At 43.0% G+C, this 15,641-nt stretch overlaps 1 protein-coding gene across 5 annotated transcripts in view; it reads right to left on the bottom strand.

Annotated features, from left to right (window-relative positions):
• The window catches only part of ANKRD28 (ankyrin repeat domain 28), a 231,293-nt gene that overhangs the window by 31,191 nt on the left and 184,461 nt on the right, over positions 1-15,641 (bottom strand). For all 5 annotated transcript variants that reach the window (XM_043540995.1, XM_043540994.1, XM_043540996.1 and 2 more), the window contains 4 exons: positions 13,177-13,378; positions 11,277-11,364; positions 4,231-4,348; positions 3,377-3,596 (listed from right to left, as the gene is read on the bottom strand). In XM_043540995.1, the coding sequence (XP_043396930.1) occupies positions 3,377-3,596; positions 4,231-4,348; positions 11,277-11,364; positions 13,177-13,378 (628 nt within the window). The remainder of the gene's footprint in view (positions 1-3,376; positions 3,597-4,230; positions 4,349-11,276; positions 11,365-13,176; positions 13,379-15,641) is intronic.

Genomic DNA, 15,641 nt, shown 5'->3' with positions numbered 1-15,641 from the left:
TAGTCCACATTACTCATTGGCCAAAACAAAAAATATGCTTACACTTGTCCCCAAATCATCATCAGATCCATTACTTAACCACACATTAAAACAACCACGTTTGAAATCTTACAACCAAACATGTTTAATTTGCTTCTTGTCTATCACATATTAGTACGTAGCAGGATGTATATACTAAGAAAACTATTGTGGTGAACTCTGCAATCTGTTTGAACAAGATCAAAGCTCACATTCTAACCGAAATGCCAACCCTGAAGAAGCAGGTTTAACTCAACCCATTTCATCTGTTTCCATTGCTGATGTCACCTCTTTTTTTCAGGGACTAAGCTCCCACAGAAGTAAGAGCATAGATACATAGTAGTCAGTCAAAATTCAACTCCGATGCACCCTTGCAAAATACACCAAGGAAAATGTATTTATTACTTCTTGCTTCAACAGCTTGACAAAAAACAGTCTCAGAGCTAGTAATCCTACCTAAACTTTTCTTCCTCTGCATAAAACTCCTTGGATTTATTTTATTTGATATTTTTAGTAAAAGATTTGCTTAGTAAGACCGATTTTAACTAATTTTTTAGAATTTCTTATGTCTACCACCGTCTCTGCAATTTTGACAATTTTAAAGAAACTGCAGTTTAGAACACTAAATGTTTTTATTTTTCAAGATACAGATAACGAGACTGCATACATCATGAACAGATGTAAAACAGACTATGCAGAAATGGAAGGTTGTCTTCCTTCTCTCTAAAACTTAAGTGTTGACTAATTTTATTTTTTTAAATTAGACAAACTTATACACATGAAATCTAAACAATGCATATTACTTTAATTTTATTTTTTGTAGGAAATAGTTCTAGCTAGAGATTGCATATATGTTCGCATCTCACAGTAGTTTGACATGAAACTAAAGGCTAGATGGTTATGGAATGAAAACATCCAATTTTTCTGTCGCACTGAGACACTGTGGTCAAATTCAGAGTGGATCACTCATCAATAAGGCTGTGAGTTTGTCACAGAGGTCACGGACTCTGTGACCTCCATGGCTTCTGTAGCCTGCTGGTGTGCCTGGCCCGGGATCTGGACACACTTCCGCCTAGGAGCTGAGCGAGGGGGATGTCGCCACTTCTGGGGAGCGCTCCAGGTAAGCGCCTCCCAGAACCTGCCTCACCCCATCCTGTGCCCCAAGCCCCTGCCCCCTCCCACACCCAAACTCTTCTGCTCCTGCTGGGGGGGGCGGGCAGAGCGGGGGGTCCTGGGCCGCCCCCCCCAGGACCCCCAGGCAACCCTCCCTACCCCAAGTTTCAGTGAGGGCTATATTGTAAAAGCCATGGATAGGTCACGGGCCGTGACTTTTTGTTTACTGGCCATGACTTTTACTAAAAACACCCATGACTAAAGCGTAGCCTTACTCATCAACCATTCATAATTTAGTTTTGCACAATGCCATTTTGGAAATCTAGTAATTTTAGTTTATTCTTACTCTATTCAGTAAAATTAGTCTTAGAGATATAGTCTGTAACTTTGCCTAGAAGTATAGGCTGTTTCTCTATTCCCTTAGCACTAATTAGAAAATGAGCTTTAAGCTCTTACTTCTCTAATTACCATTTTGGAGAAAGGCAGAAAATGAAGTAAATGAGAACCTTAATTACCTGTGAAGATTATTAGGTTGTGGCTGTGTCATTAAGCAAAAGCTCTGAGTGAACCTCTCACCCTCCAGAATGTACTGAGGCAGCAAGCAAAAGGAAGGGGAAATGCTGTGACCCTTCCTGATGCCTTTTGTTCTTCAAATACTTGTACATGTGGTTTGATCTGAGGCAGAAGGATCTTATGATATCAGTGAAATACTTCAAGATGAGTTAATGCGGAATTATTTTATTCTGATTAAACTACTTCCTAATTAAAATAATTTCTTGGGATAAGTGGGACCATTTCTGCTTCAACAGTGCTATCCTACCCACATTTTCTCTTTTATTTTTCAACATTTTTACTACTTTTTAAAAAGTACATATTAAAACACAAATGAGCACAGAGACAGTATATCATATTAGAGTTAATATACAAATACATTCAATTTATTTAAAAATTATTCAACTAATGGCTCGACCCTGCTCCCATTAAATATTGGCTGAAGGGTTCTGTTTCATAATATTTAGAAACAAAGACTCAAATATATGTCAATAGAATGGTATATATTCAGTGATTCACAAGAGTTGAGAGCCTTTCCTATAATGAAGATTTGTCACAGTTAGTACAATAGTACCTCAGAGTTACAAACACGAGAGTTACGAACTGACCAGTGAATCACACACCTCCTTTGGAACCGGAAGTTTGCAAACAGGCAGCAGCAGAGACCAAAAAACCAAACAAAAAATGCAAATACAATACAGTACTGTGTTAAACGTAAACTACTAAAAATATAAAGGGAATGTTTAAAAAAGGATTTGACAAGGTACGGAAACTGTTTCTGTGTTTGTTTCATTTAAATTAAGACGGTTAAAGGTAGCATTTTCTTCTGCATAGTAAAGTTTCAATGCTGTATTAAGTCTATGTTTAGTCGTAAACTTTTGAAAGAACAACCAAAATGTTTTGTCCAGTTATAAACAACCTCCATACCAGAGACGTTCGTTACTTTGAGGTTCTACAGTGGATGGATGGATGGATAGGAGTGATGTAAATATTAAGAGATATACTTTGATCAAATTTTTTTGATACACACACAAATCATGCATTTGTGTCCAGAGTTACCTATTTTGCACATCTGAAATCTGGGTATGTAATGATTTGTGTTTTTGTGAATGATACATACCTTTCCCCCCAAGATAATATGAATAAAAGAACAGGATACTGTATGATTAAACATGCCCTGTATCTGCTTAACAGCTAGACAGATTCTAAACCTTATAAAGCCCAGCTTGTAAATTGGTTCTATTTTGTTTCTGAACTTTTCCCCTTGATCTGTTTGCTCCTCGGTTACCTTATATGTGCTAGCTTTGTAAGAGTTCCACCTTCTTACTTCCAATTGTGCTTAAGTTTGCAATACAGAGAACGTTTGGAGCACTAGAGAGAAAAAGTCCATCTCTCTTGCAAGAAAGTGCTAAGTACACTGCTTTGGAATGAATGGTAAAATAAATGCAACAAATCCACCCAGAAAGCTTATTCACTTTTCAGAATTAATGACAATAAAAGACTCCAGTGTCTTTAGTTTGCTTTATGAATAGTGCACCATCTGCTTCACACTTTTTATTATTAATATTTATATTATGGTATTGCTTAGATGCTCTTATCAATACTGGGGCACCACTGAGCTAGGATCTACACCTACATACAGATTTCTGCCCCGAAAGCTTTGAATTTAAGACCACTTTACCATTGTACTTACCATTATAACAGGCCCAGTGCAGTGATGTATATCCATGATTGTCTGCTATGGCAGGTACTGCATCCACAGATGTTGCTGACTGCAAGAGAGCTCCTAGAACACCAATATGCCCACATGCAGCTGATAAGTGTATAGGTGTTCGCCCTCGGCAATCTCGTAGCAAGGACTTAGCACCATGTTGAAGCAATGCTTCCACACACTCCTCATGCCCTGTAACTGCCTGGAAAAGAAAGATACAATATGCATGTGCACACATACATGTGCAACTGAAGAAAAAAAAATTCTGTCTGCCTTAACATATAATATTGAGAGCAGGCAACTACAAAATAAGCCCAGTCATTCTTACTTCAGTAAGTGGGCACTGCAAAGAAAAATTCAGTAATTATTAGCTTAGCGATAGGGTATGTTTTCCTTTTGCGATGGCCTAAAGTGAGATGCTAATCCCCAGGGCCTCCTTAATTGTAGTATCTGGCATGGACTTTAAAGAAACATTTGGCATATTGTACATAGAAAACACAAAAAAAGGAATTATTTTCTTCCTCCCTCCAATACTCTCCCCCACCCCACCTGCAACAAAAAAGATACCTTTGAATTTTCTAGCTAATGTGCTTCTGCAAGTGGAAGTGAATCATAAGGTTCAAACAACACTGAAGGTGAAATGCAAAAAGGCAAACATCTAACCACTCAAATGCAATAAAAGAGAAGACCAATCAAGAACAACAGAACACTAATGTCAGTGGAATTAAAAAAAGAATAATAAATTCAGCAATGATACAAAATGCAGACATTCTCAATTTGTATTTAAAATTGATGCACACTTTTTTGGAAATGACAAAAGGGAAATATTTTCTTACCCCTCTATGCAATGCAGTTCTTCCCCATTTATCTTTGGCATCTACGTTTGCTCCTTTGTTAAGCAATGAATAAACGCAGTCTGTGTGCCCATTGAGAACAGACAGCATCAGAGGAGTCCTGAACAGTGAGAGAAAAGAGTTTCCATGCAGGTTACACTTTAATAATTTAATTTAATAGTCTAGTGGTCAGCTAAAATACTTAAAACTCCAGAAACAACTTTTGTCCTCCTAGAGAAAGCTCTTCAACAACTGATCCACTAGTGAATAGCACTTTGTAAACTAATCACAAAAGCAGCACTGATATTTTGTTTAGACATAAGAAGGTAAACTTATTTATAAGGGCATGGATACACTTGCAGATGTAGAGCGCTTTGAGTTAAACCCGCCTTTGGAGAGCGCAGTAGGGAAAGCGCTGCAGTCTGTCCACAATGACAGGAACAAGCGCACTGGCATGGCCACATTTGCGGCACTTGCAGCGGCATTGGGAGCGGTGCATTATGGGCAGCTATCCCACAGAGCACCTCTTCCCATTCTGGCACTGTGGCTTGTGGGAAGGGGTAGGGGGTGCGGGGCATTCTGGTCCTGTCCCAACGCCCCATGATGCATCGGTTCGCATCCCAGCAATCCCTGTGCTTCCATCCACATGTGGCGCCATCTTTCAATGTTTTTTGCACTGCGCGCGCTGTCTTCTCTTTCAATCTGCGGGAATGGAGCCTGAACTGCTGAGGAGTATGCTGACGAGTCTCGTCACGTTTGGCAGTGGAGTTATTCCTTATGATCCAAAGTGACAGTGAGGGCTCTGACGATATCCATTAGAGTAACACATATGACACGAGTTTGCTTGTGGTATTCACGGACATGCTCAACACCACGGAACGCTGCTTTTGGGCTCAGGAAACAAGCACTGAGTGATGGATCACATTGTCGTGCAAGTCTGGGATGATGAGCAGTGGCTGCAGAACTTTCTGATGAGAAAAGCCACTTTCCTGGGACTGTGTGAGCAGCTCGCCCCCATCCTGCGGCGCAAGGAGACGAGATTGATAGCTGCCCTGACTGTGGAGAAGCAGGTAGCTATTGCATTCTGGAAGCTGGCAACTCCAGACAGCTACTGATCGGTCGCTAACCAATTTGGAGTGGGAAAGTCGACCGCTGGAATCGTGTTGATGCAAGTTTGCAGGGCCATTAATTGCATCCTGTTTAGAAGAACCTTGACTCCGGGTAACATGCGTGACATTGTGGATGGCTTTGCACAAATGGGTTTCCCTAACTGCGGAGGGGCGATAGATGGCGCACACATTCCAATTCTGGCACCAGCCCACCTAGTCTCCGAGTATGTTAATCGGAAGCGGTATTTCTCTGTGGTTCTCCGGACACTTGCGGATCACCATGGGCATTTCATTGACATTGACACAGGCTGGCCAGGAAAGGTGCATGACACATGCATCTTTCGGAACACTGGCCTGTTCAGGAAGCTGCAAGCCGGGACATTTTTCCCCAGACAAGAAGATCACCGTAGGGGAAGCTGAAAAGCCCATTGTGATCCTTGGAGACCCTGCTTACCCTTTAATGCCATGGCTCATGAAACCCTACACAGGGAGCCCTGACAGCAGCAAGGAGCAGTTCAACAGGCTGAGTCAGTGCAGAATGACTGTGGAGTGTGCTTTTGGCCGTTTACAGGGCCACTGGCGCTCTCTGTATGGGAAGCTGGACCTTACAGCATCCCCACAGCTATATCCGTGTGCTGTACCCTCCATAACATTTGTGAAGGGAAGGGTGAACAATTCACTCAGGCATGGAACTCGGAGGTTCAACACCTGGAGGCTGAATTTGAACAGCCAGAGAGCAGGGCTATTAGAGGGGCCCAGCGCGGAGCTGCAAGGATTAGGGATTCCTTGAGGGAGCAATTTGAGGCTGAAAGCCATCAGTAATGTCTGGTGCCCTGCACGGGAGTGAAGTGCAGTGGTTCCAATGTTAGCAGGAATCGGTGTTCGCTATGCTGACTTGCAGTGCCTGTTTTTTTCCTGGGCTAAGGTATCTTACTTTATGCAATAAAAAAGAATGTTTTCAAAGCCAAAAAAACCCATTTATTGAAAAGAAACAAAAACTGCTTGGGAAACAGAAAGGGCCAGGGGGTGGGGTGGGGAACGGTACAATCACAGATTTGCATATGTCCTGTTATCATACTCAGCCTTCCTGTCTGGAGTGCTGTGCAATGAGTGCTGCACTTCAGGATGGCTATACTGCATGGTGTTGGGGGTGGAGTGCAGTGGGTAAGGGTCATAGTTTTCAGGGCTGGGTGGTGAAGCTACAGGTGCTGGAGGCAGCTGGTGGCGGTAAGAACCCGGATGTTGGGGAAGGTGGGTTGGAGGTGACATGGGGGCACAAGGAAAAGAGTTTTGGGAAAAGGGCTGCAGGGGGGGTCGGGAACAGTAGTGCTCTGCCTGCATGGCTACAAGCGCCTGGATTGAGTCCGCTTGGCGCTCCATTATGCTTATCAGCCGATCCATGCTTTGCTGCCAGAGCACCGTGCTTTTGTGCCGGCGCTCCTCATTTTGCTGGCGGATCCTCCTTTCACTGTCCTGCCACTCCTGCACTTTTCAATTTTCATTACTTGCATGCTGCATTACTTCATGCAAAATGTTTTCCTTGCTTCTATGTGGCTTCTTTCTGATTCTTTGGAGTCTTTCAGCTGGTGATACCACGGACGGCTGAAATCTCAAGGTTGCATCTCTAAAGGCAAAATGCAACACTTAACAGAGGCACCATTGTTCATACCAGACAGAATAATGATTCCCCGGTACTTAAGGGCAAGCACAGGATACACAATAGCATAATTTGCCTGTCCCAAAGCAAGCGCACATAACCCTTGGGAGCCCCAAAATGGTGAGTAAGCACAGGGTCAAGCGTGACTGATTGTTTCACGGCTGTACTGTCCTCTGGATTTCTGTGCCTTGGGGAAAAGCCAACAGCAGCAGGGGGCCTCTATACTGAACACTATCCCCACATTTTCCACAGGAGTTCGTCCTGGAAGATATCTCGCTGCTGAGGGTGACCTGGGAAGCAAGAGAGGGCCTTCTACTGCAATGCGGATTCCACCCTGGCCCATATGCAGCTTGCCTGTGTGCAGCAATGGTCCCCTTGCCCCTCACGGCACAGTGGTGTGGACAAGTTAGCCTTACTGGGACAAGGAACACAGTGGCTCTTCTGAGAAACCTGCGCAAGCGCATTTCCCAAGTTCTGGATGAAACTTTTGAAGAGATCACTGAGACCTATTACTGCGATGTGAGAGAGCACATCAATGCTCTATTCTGCATCTAGGCATGCATGCAGCCCTAACCCCCCTCATTCTAAGAGCCTGCAGCAAATAACTTTCTTCCCAAAATAAAAGCCGCTTACTGGGAACCTCCTCTGGTGTTTGTCCTTCCCCAAGCACCAGCTGCCGCGACTGGCTACCTTCCTCCTGGCTTGAGAGCAGTTCCTGGCTGCATGCATCTAGGGATTCCGGGGTGTCTTCCTCCACCTCAGCACCCTCACTCCCACTCTGCTGCTGCTCCTCCTCCTGCCTTGTTGAGCTGGGCTCTGAAGTGTCCATGGTGGTACTTGGAGTGGAGGTGGGGTCGCCCCCAAGTATCATGTCCAGCTCTTGTAGAAACGGCAGGTCACAGGGGCAACACCGGAGCGGCTGTTTGCCTTGCGGGCTTTGCAGTAGGCATGCAGCAGCTCCTTCACTTTAATCCTGCACTGCAGTGCGTACCGGTCATGGCCCCTTTCCATCATGTCCCTTGATATCTGCCCGAAGGTATCGTAATTCCTACAGCTGGAACGCAGCTGGGACTGGACAACTTCCTCCCTCGAAACACTGATGAGGTCCAGCACCTCGCCATTGCTCCATACTGGGGATCACCTGGTGTGTGGAGGCATGGTCACCTGGAAAGATTCATTGAGAGCACTCCACGCCTGGCTGAGTAAACAGGAAGGGGATTTTCAGAATTCCCAGAGTATTGTAAAGGGCGAATCTGACAGTTGGTCACCCCAAGGCAGGGCAGTAGAGTTCAAAGTGATGACCAGAGTGGCTAGAACAAGCATTGTGGGACACTTCTGGAGGCCAATCAGAGCACACTAACAGACCAGAGCGTCCACACTGGCGCCGCGGTGCTCCAGCGGGGGTGCACAAAATGTTATTCCAGTCGCCAAGGTGGAGTAGCAGGAGCGCTCTAGCCACTGAGTCAGAGCGGTTTCAGAGTAACAGCCGTGTTAGTCTGTATTCGCAAAAAGAAAAGGAGTAATTGTGGCACCTTAGAGACTAACCAATTTATTTGAGCATAAGCTTTCATGAGCTACAGCTCACTTCATCGGATGCATACTGTGGAAAGTGTAGAAGATCTTTTTATATACACACAAAGCATGAAACAATACCTCCTCCCACCCCACTCTCCTGCTGGTAATAGCTTATCTAAAGTGACCACTCTCCTTACTATGTGTATGATAATCAAGGTGGGCCATTTCCAGCACAAATCCAGGGTTTAACAAGAACGTCGGGGAGGGGGGCGGGGTAGGAAAAAACAAGGGGAAATAGGTTACCTTGCATAATGACTTAGCCACTCCCAGTCTCTATTCAAGCCTAAGTTAATTGTATCCAATTTGCAAATGAATTCCAATTCAACAGTTTCTCGTTGGAGTCTGGATTTGAAGTTTTTTTGTTGTAATATAGCAACTTTCATGTCTGTAATTGCGTGACCAGAGAGATTGAAGTGTTCTCCGACTGGTTTATGAATGTTATAATTCCTGACATCTGATTTGTGTCCATTTATTCTTTTACGTAGAGAGTGTCCAGTTTGACCAATGTACATGGCAGAGGGGCATTGCTGGCACATGATGGCATATATCACATTGGTGGATGTGCAGGTGAACGAGCCTCTGATAGTGTGGCTGATGTTATTAGGCCCTGTGATGGTGTCCCCTGAATAGATATGTGGGCACAGTTGGCAACGGGCTTTGTTGTAAGGATAGGTTCCTGGGTTAGTGGTTCTGTTGTGTGGTATGTGGTTGCTGGTGAGTATTTGCTTCAGGTTGGCGGGCTGTCTGTAGGCAAGGACTGGCCTGTTTCCCAAGATTTGTGAGAGTGTTGGGTCATCCTTCAGGATAGGTTGTAGATCCTTAATAATGCGTTGGAGGGGTTTTAGTTGGGGGCTGAAGGTGACGGCTAGTGGCGTTCTGTTATTTTCTTTGTTAGGCCTGCCCTGTAGTAGGTGACTTCTGGGAACTCTTCTGGCTCCATCAATCTGTTTCTTCACTTCCGCAGGTGGGTATTGTAGTTGTAAGAATGCTTGATAGAGATCTTGTAGGTGTTTGTCTCTGTCTGAGGGGTTGGAGCAAATGCGGTTGTATCGCAGAGCTTGGCTGTAGACGATGGATCGTGTGGTGTGGTCAGGGTGAAAGCTGGAGGCATGTAGGTAGGAATAGCGGTCAGTAGGTTTCCGGTATAGGGTGGTGTTTATGTGACCATCGTTTATTAGCACTGTTGTGTATAGGAAGTGGATCTCTTGTGTGGACTGGACCAGGCTGAGGTTGATGGTGGGATGGGAATTGTTGAAATCATGGTGGAATTCCTCAAGGACTTCTTTTCCATGGGTCCAGATGATGAAGATGTCATCAATATACAGACAGACATCATCTTCCTTTCCAAATGCAAACAGATGGACATTGTACCAAACAGCTACCTTCGAGACACCACTGACTTCCTGAGGAAACTACAATCCATCGGTGATCTTCCTGATAACACCATCCTGGCCACTATGGATATAGAAGCCCTCTACACCAACATTCCACACAAAGATGGACTACAAGCCGTCAGGAACACTATCCCCGATAATGTCACGGCAAACCTGGTGGCTGAACTTTGTGACTTTGTCCTTACCCATAACTATTTTACATTTGGGGACAATGTATACCTTCAGATCAGCGGCACTGCTATGGGTACCCGCATGGCCCCACAGTATGCCAACATTTTTATGGCTGACTTAGAACAACGCTTCCTCAGCTCTCGTCCCCTAATGCCCCTACTCTACTTGCGCTATATTGATGACATCTTCATCATCTGGACCCATGGAAAAGAAGCCCTTGAGGAATTCCACCATGATTTCAACAATTCCCATCCCACCATCAACCTCAAGAGATCCACTTCCTGGACACTACAGTGCTAATAAACGATGGTCACATAAACACCACCCTATACCGGAAACCTACTGACCGCTATTCCTACCTACATGCCTCCAGCTTTCACCCTGACCACACCACACGATCCATCGTCTACAGCCAAGCTCTGCGATACAACCGCATTTGCTCCAACCGCTCAGACAGAGACAAACACCTACAAGATCTCTATCAAGCATTCTTACAACTACAATACCCACCTGCGGAAGTGAAGAAACAGATTGATAGAGCCAGAAGAGTTCCCAGAAGTCACCTACTACAGGGCAGGCCTAACAAAGAAAATAACTTTTTTTCATGCTTTGTGTGTATATAAAACGATTTTCTACACTTTCCACAGTATGCATCCGATGAAGTGAGCTGTAGCTCACGAAAGCTTATGCTCAAATAAATTGGTTAGTCTCTAAGGTGCCACAAGTACTCCTTTTCTTTTTGAGTCAGAGCGCTCTACGTGCCTTGCCAGTGTGCCTGGGGCTCCTTTAATTTGCTCTAACTTGCAAGTGTAGCCAAGCCCTAAGAGTGTAACATAAAAAAGCTAATTATGTCTCTAGGGCCTATTTTCTCAGTGTTTAGTGAACAGAGTAATCTTAATTTGTTTCCTGTGGAATGACTATCAAAATTCTGTGAAATTTACATCTGTGGTACTCCGAGACACAAACTACATTAATCCTAGTTGTCCCTCCATTTAAAAAAATAAAAATAAAAAAATTAAAAAACAAACAAACCACCAATGGAAAATGACCCTTTTTTTTTTGCTATGGGGTGCAGAAGCTATAATGTATATTATAGGATGCAATATCTTGTGAAAAATCAGAATATGGACTTCTTCAACTTACTGTCCATTTCCATCTTGAATGTCCACTGCATTCTGTGGTTCCGCATTGCCTATCAACAATCGCAAGCATTCTGAATGACCATTTGTAGCTGTAAAATGTTATAAAAACAATCAGCATATCATGTTTGTTGTCCTTGGGTATGAAAATACAAACAGTATTAACAAACTGAAGATGTCAACTTCTACTAAAGCCATTAATATGAGCACTCATTGGCCATAATGGGGTCAGCATTTATAACTTAATTTGAAAACAGGAAATCTTTGACCTTATATCCAATACTCAAACATGTTTTCAAACAGTTAAATATTCAAAATCCATAGAACTATATTACAACTGAACAGAATATGATGGTTTCAAGATAGTCATTAACAACTGAACTTTTTTTCTTTTGTATGTATATAAGGATGAGAATATTAACCGTAACTATAGGAACAGTTCATGCCTATGTTAGTTTAACAAGAAAGAGTGCTTCACTTTCATTCTTTATAAATACTCATTAACACAACTATTTATTTAAAGCAAGTGAATCCTTCTCTAACCTACCACACACAGGTTTAAATGCTAATGTCTTGTGTGTGTATTTGTAAGGGATGGGAAGTGAGATCACACTTGAGAGGGGTAGGCGAACAGCTACACAATTAGTCGGAGGGATAAGCCAAGAAGAGGAAAGTTAGGGAAATTGCATTTAAAAGGAGTTCTTAAGAGGTAAAGTTTGCTTCCTGGGCTACTGTACTCCGCCCCAAAAGTAGGATACATCTCATGTTGCTCAGCAACGACCTGTCTGGCAAATCTGAGAATGGTGCTAATGGAAGCTGAAAGGAGGGAGAAAACAAATAGAAGAATAAAACTAGTGTTCAAGGAGAAAAAAAAGTGGCTCTCTCTCTTATGGCCATCTAATATTGTTAATGGGCTGCTCTTTTTACCAAGACATTTTAAATGACATATTTACTACTACGCCATTGCCAACTTAAAAAAAAAAGGTAAAGTTCACTTGCAAAAAGTCAAAAAAGGAATGAATAATTAAGTATCTCTTAATAATGCATCTTTGGGGGAAACCACAGGGAGAAGTGAGACGGAGAGAAAGAATTAAAAATCACTATCAACATTAATTTTTTTCAGAAACTCAGTAAGAGTTCAGTCACTTTAATCCTTGAAGCACTGAGTAAAAAGTATCAAACTTCTCTCCTCACAAAACTGCCAGAGCTCTCCAAGATACAGATTAAAAGCAGAACACTGTCTGATGCTATCCAAATTATGACAGGTAAATTACACAACATATTTCAACACTACAATGTCCTACAAAAGACAGGGCCATGACCATGTCATTCACCCCCACACATCCTGGACAGCACAGCTGTTTGGCATGGAGGGAAATGCACGCTGCATCCATTTAATGCAGGTATGGGCAAACTTTTTGACCCAGGGGCCACATCTAGGAATAGAAATTATATGGCGGGCAATGAATTCTCACAAAATTGGGGTTGAGGTGCAGGAGGGGGTGAGGGCTCTCGTTGGGGGTCCGGGCTCTGGGGTGGGTCCAGAAATGAGGAGTTCAGGGTGTGGGAGGGGGTTCCGGGCTGGGGGGCACTTACCTCAAGCGGCTCCCGGAAGCAGCAGCAGCATGTCCCTTCTCCAGCTCCTACGCCGGAGGCGTGGCCAGGCGTAGTTTGTCCACCCCTGATTTTGTGGATGGCAGAGGTACTACTCTCTTCCAGAGCCCAAGGAAGACATCTGACTAAGGCACTCTCTCTCTTACTAAGCTAAGGCACTCCCACTACCTCATGCTCTTCCTCATCCTCCACAGTGCAGAATATAATTTAAAATGTAATCTAGATAATCTCTGTTAATGCCACAGAAATATAAACCCCAAACCCATGCATTTGTGTTCAGCACAACATACCTGCAGCATGTATTGGAGTTCTCTTTACAACATAGTCTTTCACTAAGATTGATGCTCCCTGATTAATAAGTACATCCACACACTCCACATGTCCCTTAAAAGCTGCAAGATCCAATGGTGTCCTTCCATTATTGTTCCTCACATCAAGGTCCAACAAAGACTGCACCAGTACTTCCAGAGCTTGATGGTGACCATGATAGGCCTAAGGGAATATTAATACAGTGCAGTAGTGTTTCATTTACATTAGAAAAGGACACTATGAAAATAGTGTGTAACAGAAGCATTTAGAAGAATACCTGCTGTTTTAAGTAAAAATCAGTCATTTTGTAACCAATGTTAAAAACATACTTTCAACTGAACAATTTGTACCTATTTTTATTTCATTTATTTTTACCAGTAATTGGAAGAAATTAGAGAAATGTGTCATTTTTCCATCTTGTTCACTTTGTGTATTTGATAACTCTTTAGGTGCAGTGAATTTCACTGCTTTAAGATCAGGTGCATGACTCTTCTGCATTGCTCTAGTTGGGGGCTCACATGCAGACTCTTCATTACCCTCTGCAGAGGGCACTTATTTGTAATAGCAGCAGCAAAGCTGAAACTGAAGAGGTAGATGTACTCATATACTTAAAAAGAAAGGGGAAAACAGGTGGGCCACAACTATGTTCAGTGTTGTTGTGCTCAGGATGCCCATAGGATCTTATAGGCAGAAGGCATATAGGAAAAACTCATTTTAAAAAAATGTTTTTGTTTTTTTTTTTTTTTAAAGGCAGGACAAATACGAAGTGATGTATCAAAAATTGCTCTTTTTAAAATTGACGTTGGCAGTGGCCCTTTCATAGGGCAAAATGTTCAACTTTCTAAAATACAAATATGGTAGAGCAGTAAAAACAGAAGTTAAAAAGCATTTCTTCAAATGCAGTGTATTAAATGGAATGAGGTCACTAGATACACAGATCAATTCTTTATCCTATATTATGTTTTTTTCAGATTTTATCTTTTCCAGACTTATATACCATAGTCCTGTAAATCATCTTGTGCAAAGATTAAAGGATGATTAATACATAACCACTGCATTTAGTCTTTTATACAAAACACAGAACATTTTCATATGACAGAATAAGGACCCAATTCTACACGAAGCTCTGAGTGGATGAACTCCTGCACCCATGGGGAGTTCCTGGCAGGATCATGGTTTAAGTGATTATATAAAGACAAAAAAAGTTAGTTTATTGTAATATAGAATCAACTTTTTCGTTAAAAAAAAAAACTTGTAGATTTTATATTTTATATTTATGTAACACTTTTTTTTCCTTCAAAGAACATGCTAAAACTGGAATGACAGGAAATTTCCTGAGACAAGGTGGGTGAGGTAATAACTTTTATTGCAGAGGTTCCCAAACTATTCTTATTTGCGTACCTCCTCCTTTCAGATCTACCAGCTGCCAGTGTACCCCCGTCCAGATCTACCAGCTGCCCATGAACACTACCCTTCTCATCATTGATACTTTGTGTGTTCTTCTTAACACTACCTTTCTTTAGCCATCTGTCCATATTTCACTGTTACGTACAGATATAGTTATAGTATGACATATACAACCGAAAAAACCCCCTGATTAAGTTCTAAGCTCAGTTAGACTGGACAGATGCTGTCAGTGATCGGAGGTAAGGGCTCTGTACGTCAGCATCTCTGTGTTCTCACTGGTACATCTTGAAGTAAGTTAATTACTGTATTTGACATAACAAATTCTCAGTTTTAAAACTTCATCTGAATAGCCTATTATGAGAATGCAATAAATAAAATCAACTATTACATAATTTCTCCCACAAATCTCCCAGAGATGTCTCACATATCCCTTTTGGGAACTCCAGTTTTATTGGACCAACTTCTATTGATGAGAGGCAAGCTTTAGAGTAGGGGTGGCCAACCTGTGGCTCCGGAGCTGCATGCAGCTCTTCAGAAGTTAATATGCATCTCCTTGTATAGGCACCAACTTCGGGGCTGGAGCTATAGGTACCAACTTTCCAGTGTGCTAGGGGGTGCTCACTACTCAACCCCTGGCTGTGCCACAGACCTTGCCCTCCTCTCCCCACCAGCCTCCTGCATGCCACGAAACAGCTGATCGGGAGGGGAGGGAGAGGTAGGTGCTGATTAGCGGGAGGCGCTGGGAGTGGGAGCTGATGGGGGGCTGCTGACATATTACTGTGACTCTTTGGCAATGTACATTGTTAAATTCTGGCTCCTTCTCAGGCTCAGGTTGGCCGCCCCTGCTTTAGAGCCACACAGAGGTCTCCTTCAGGTCTGGGACAGGTACTCCGAGCCTCACAGCTAAATGCAAGATGGAACAGATTGAACACCAGATGTAGTTAGCACATATTTTAAGGGACCATTCAGGGTAGTGTGGCCCATTAACACCTACTATGACTTTTTTGTCCTACGACTGCAGAGGTGTTAATGGACCACT

The sequence above is a fragment of the Chelonia mydas genome, chromosome 2 (assembly GCF_015237465.2).
Source record: "Chelonia mydas isolate rCheMyd1 chromosome 2, rCheMyd1.pri.v2, whole genome shotgun sequence".
Taxonomy (NCBI): domain Eukaryota; kingdom Metazoa; phylum Chordata; order Testudines; family Cheloniidae; genus Chelonia; species Chelonia mydas.
The sequence above is the reverse complement of the archived record's forward strand: the minus strand, read 5'-3'. Positions and strand labels throughout refer to the sequence as shown.